The sequence below is a fragment of the Telopea speciosissima genome, unplaced genomic scaffold (assembly GCF_018873765.1).
Source record: "Telopea speciosissima isolate NSW1024214 ecotype Mountain lineage unplaced genomic scaffold, Tspe_v1 Tspe_v1.0531, whole genome shotgun sequence".
In the NCBI taxonomy this organism is placed as follows: domain Eukaryota; kingdom Viridiplantae; phylum Streptophyta; class Magnoliopsida; order Proteales; family Proteaceae; genus Telopea; species Telopea speciosissima.
Window position 1 is genome coordinate 1 of NW_025317867.1, and position 3,340 is coordinate 3,340.

General features: G+C 44.9%; 1 protein-coding gene across 1 annotated transcript; it reads left to right on the forward strand.

Annotated features, from left to right (window-relative positions):
* Nucleotides 1-823: 823 nt before the first annotated feature.
* On the forward strand, nucleotides 824-1,550 carry LOC122648180 (the record flags this gene model as incomplete). Its single annotated transcript, XM_043841430.1, has 1 exon — nucleotides 824-1,550. A coding segment is annotated over one exon (727 nt), but the record flags the coding sequence as incomplete, so codon positions are not given.
* Nucleotides 1,551-3,340: the final 1,790 nt, after the last annotated feature.

The following is a 3,340-nucleotide window of genomic DNA, read 5'->3' on the forward strand; positions in this document are numbered from 1 at the left end:
TGACCATGAAGCAATCACTGCAGATGTTTCAGGCAACCTTTGTCTATGGAGAAAACTTTACATCCAAAAGGGAGATTTTATGGTATGACATCTGGCAGGTTAGCCTAGCATCCTCTGCTCCCTCCATTTTCCTTGGGGATCTAAATGCTATTCGGTTTCCAAAAGAAAAGTTGAGAGGGCAGCATGTTGTTGCTCGGATCACCCAGCCTCTAGCCGATTATATTGTTGATTCGGAATTGGAGGATCTGTTATACACTGGATGTCATTTCACCTAGAGTAACAAGGGGTCTGGCACCGAACGCATCTCTTCCAAGATTGACAGGGTTCTCATCAACTCGGTGTGGTTGGACACCTTCCCATCCTCACACGTGCACATCCACAACCCTAGTGTTTCGGATCATAGTCTATGGTTGTTTCATTGGGTTCTCCCTCGGTCAAGCATAGGCGACAGTTCTTCTTTTATAATCACTGGGTTACGCATGCTAAATTTATGCCTTTGGTCCATGAAGTTTGGGAAGGTCACTATTTGGGTTCTCCTATATTCTCCCTGCTAGGTAAACTAAAAGCCTTAAGGGAACGTCTAAAGAAGTGGAGTAGAAATAACTTTCACAACCTAGATGAGCGTATTGGTACACTTGAACATGAAGTGGACACTCTTTAGACGCATCAGTTCTGGTAATCTAGACTTTAATCTCATTAAGTGTGAAAAAGAAGTGTTACCCTCGCTTTGCCATTTGATGACTGCCAAGGAATCCGAGCTTCGTCAAAAAGCACATACCCGCTAGTTGAAGGAGGGTGATAGTAATTCTGAGTTCTTTCACAGATCCATTAAGACAAGGAGGAGCCACAACCATATTTTCTCAATTCAAAATTATGTTGGTGAATGGATTACTGATGAAGATGAGATTCGTAGGAGTGCTGCTGATTTCTTTGAAGAGTACTTTATGGGGACTCCTCAAGTCATTTGCCAGCCACTTTGCCTTCCTGTGTACCGTTCATTGGACATTTCTGAAGTTGCATCCCTATCGAGAGAATTCACTACTGAAGAAATCAAGGTTGTGGTTTTTGTAGCAGACGATGACAGTGCCCCCGACACCGATGGATTTGGCACTTTGTTTTTCAAAGAAACTTGGGAGGTAACACGTATGGATGTAACTGATGGCATTTTAGATTTCTTCAACAATCTAACTATGCCAGAGCAGCTCAAGCTCTCCAGGCTTATGTTGGTGCCAAAGGGTGCATCTCAAAACTCTTTCAACAACTTCTGGCCTGTTGCAGTGAGCTCCCTTCTCTACAGATTTATTGCAAAGCTTTTAGTTAACAGGATCAAGCTTGTGTTACACAAACTTGTTGGCCCAAACCAATCCGCATTTATGGAAGGACGGCAAATCTCGAACAATATTCTATTGTGCCAAGAGCTCCTACATGATTACCATTGTGACATGGGAATGCCCCGATTTGTTGCAAAGCTTGATCTGCTTAAGGCTTACGATTCTGTCCAATGGAGCTTTTGGTTCACCTTGCTCAATTACCTAAACTTCCCACCGTAGTTTATCAATTGGATAGCTCGATGTGTGGTGAACCCGAGCTATGTAGTATTCCTCAATGGAGCCCAGTCGCCAAGATTCTCGGCTAATAGAGGGTTGCACCAAAGGTGTCCCATGTCACCATTGTTATTCAACATAGTTCTCCAGGTATTCACAGACTCAGTTTCATCTGCCGCTCGTGATGGCTCCTTTGCATATCACCAGCACTGCGCCAAGCCAGACATATCCTCCCTATGCTTTGCAGATGACTTATTCGTGTTTGGGAAGGCATCGGTTCGTAATGCAGGGGTATTGGAGGAACTTTTTTCTAACTTCTCTGCTTCCTCAGGTCTCTCCATCAATAGTAATAAGTCTTCCATCTTTTTTGCAAATTGTGCTTCATAGGTACAAGAACCCATGTGCAAGACCTTATGGATCACCACTAGCAGCTAGCCCATTAAATATTTGAGGGTGCCTTTGTCATCTAAAACGTTGCATTCACATGATTTTGTGGAGCTATTTGCAAAGGTGGAATGACAGCTGTCGACTTGGAAGGCAAGGACGTTATCCTATGCAGGGAGACTTACTCTCATCCAGTCGGTGCTAATGGGCTGTGTGGCCTATTGTATAAATGTCTTTCGGATCCCACAACAGGTTCTTCAGTAAATGGAAAGACTTATGGCAAGGTTCTTATGGTTGGGCAATAAGGAGAGTGGTTCATATAAAATTGCATGGAGCTCTATTTGTACTCCCAAAGACGAAGGTCGAATGGGAATTCGTCGCTTACAAGATTGGAACACAACCTCATTAGCAAGACAGATCTGGAACATCGCCTCCAACGCCCCAACCTGTTGGGTGTCCTTTGTGAGACACCGATGGCTACGAAGACATTCAGTCCTGTCGCTACCTATTCCTACTTAGTGTTCGTTGTCCTTCAAGGCTGTTCTAAGGACTCGACGCTTTGCCAGCAAGTGTACAACTCAGCTGATCAAGGATGGAACCTCCACTCTTCTTTGGTATTACCCCTGGCTTCCTAGTGGTTCCTTATGCACAGGAAATAACCTTCTCATTGTTGAGGCACTGGGGCAACATCCTTTCGCCCATGTAGACGAGCTTCTCAATGATTCAAGTATCTGGGAATGTCCAAGTAATGACCCAGTACTTGTGGAGAAATGGCCAGACATCTCAGCCACTAGAATTTATCGAAGACTAGCAGGGGACAGTTCTGTTTGGACTCCTACCACGAATGGGAGATTCTCGATCAGAACCGCTTAGGAGATGGTTCATGAAAGGGGTGTCAAGATTCCTTAGCATGGCCTCCTTTGGTCATCATCGTCTCAACAACGCTTTTCCTTTATTGTGTGGTTAGCCATTAGAGGGAGGCTTCCTACCCGGTGTCAGCTGGCTCATTGGGGTAACAATATCGATACCTCATGTCCCCTCTGTGATGCAAGGCCAGAGATGTTAGATCACCTATTCTTCCAGTGCCAATACTCAGCCACGGTATGGAGAGGTGTTTAAAAGACCAATGGCTTCGCAAGGGATCCGCTTGGGACATGGCAAGAGGAGCTGACTTGGGTGCTCAAACACTTCTCGGGTGATTCAGTCTTGAATAACGTCTGCAGATTCAGCTTCCCAGCTACAATCTATCGGCTATGGATGGAGAGAAATAGCAGGGTCTTTCGACAGCAGCAACATCCTCCAAATGATACACTTGCAAGGATTCTTCTAGAGACCCGACTGCGGTATACTGACATGCAATCCACTATGGCTAATAGCAGTACTACAAGGGAGTTCTTCCAATGTTGGCAAAT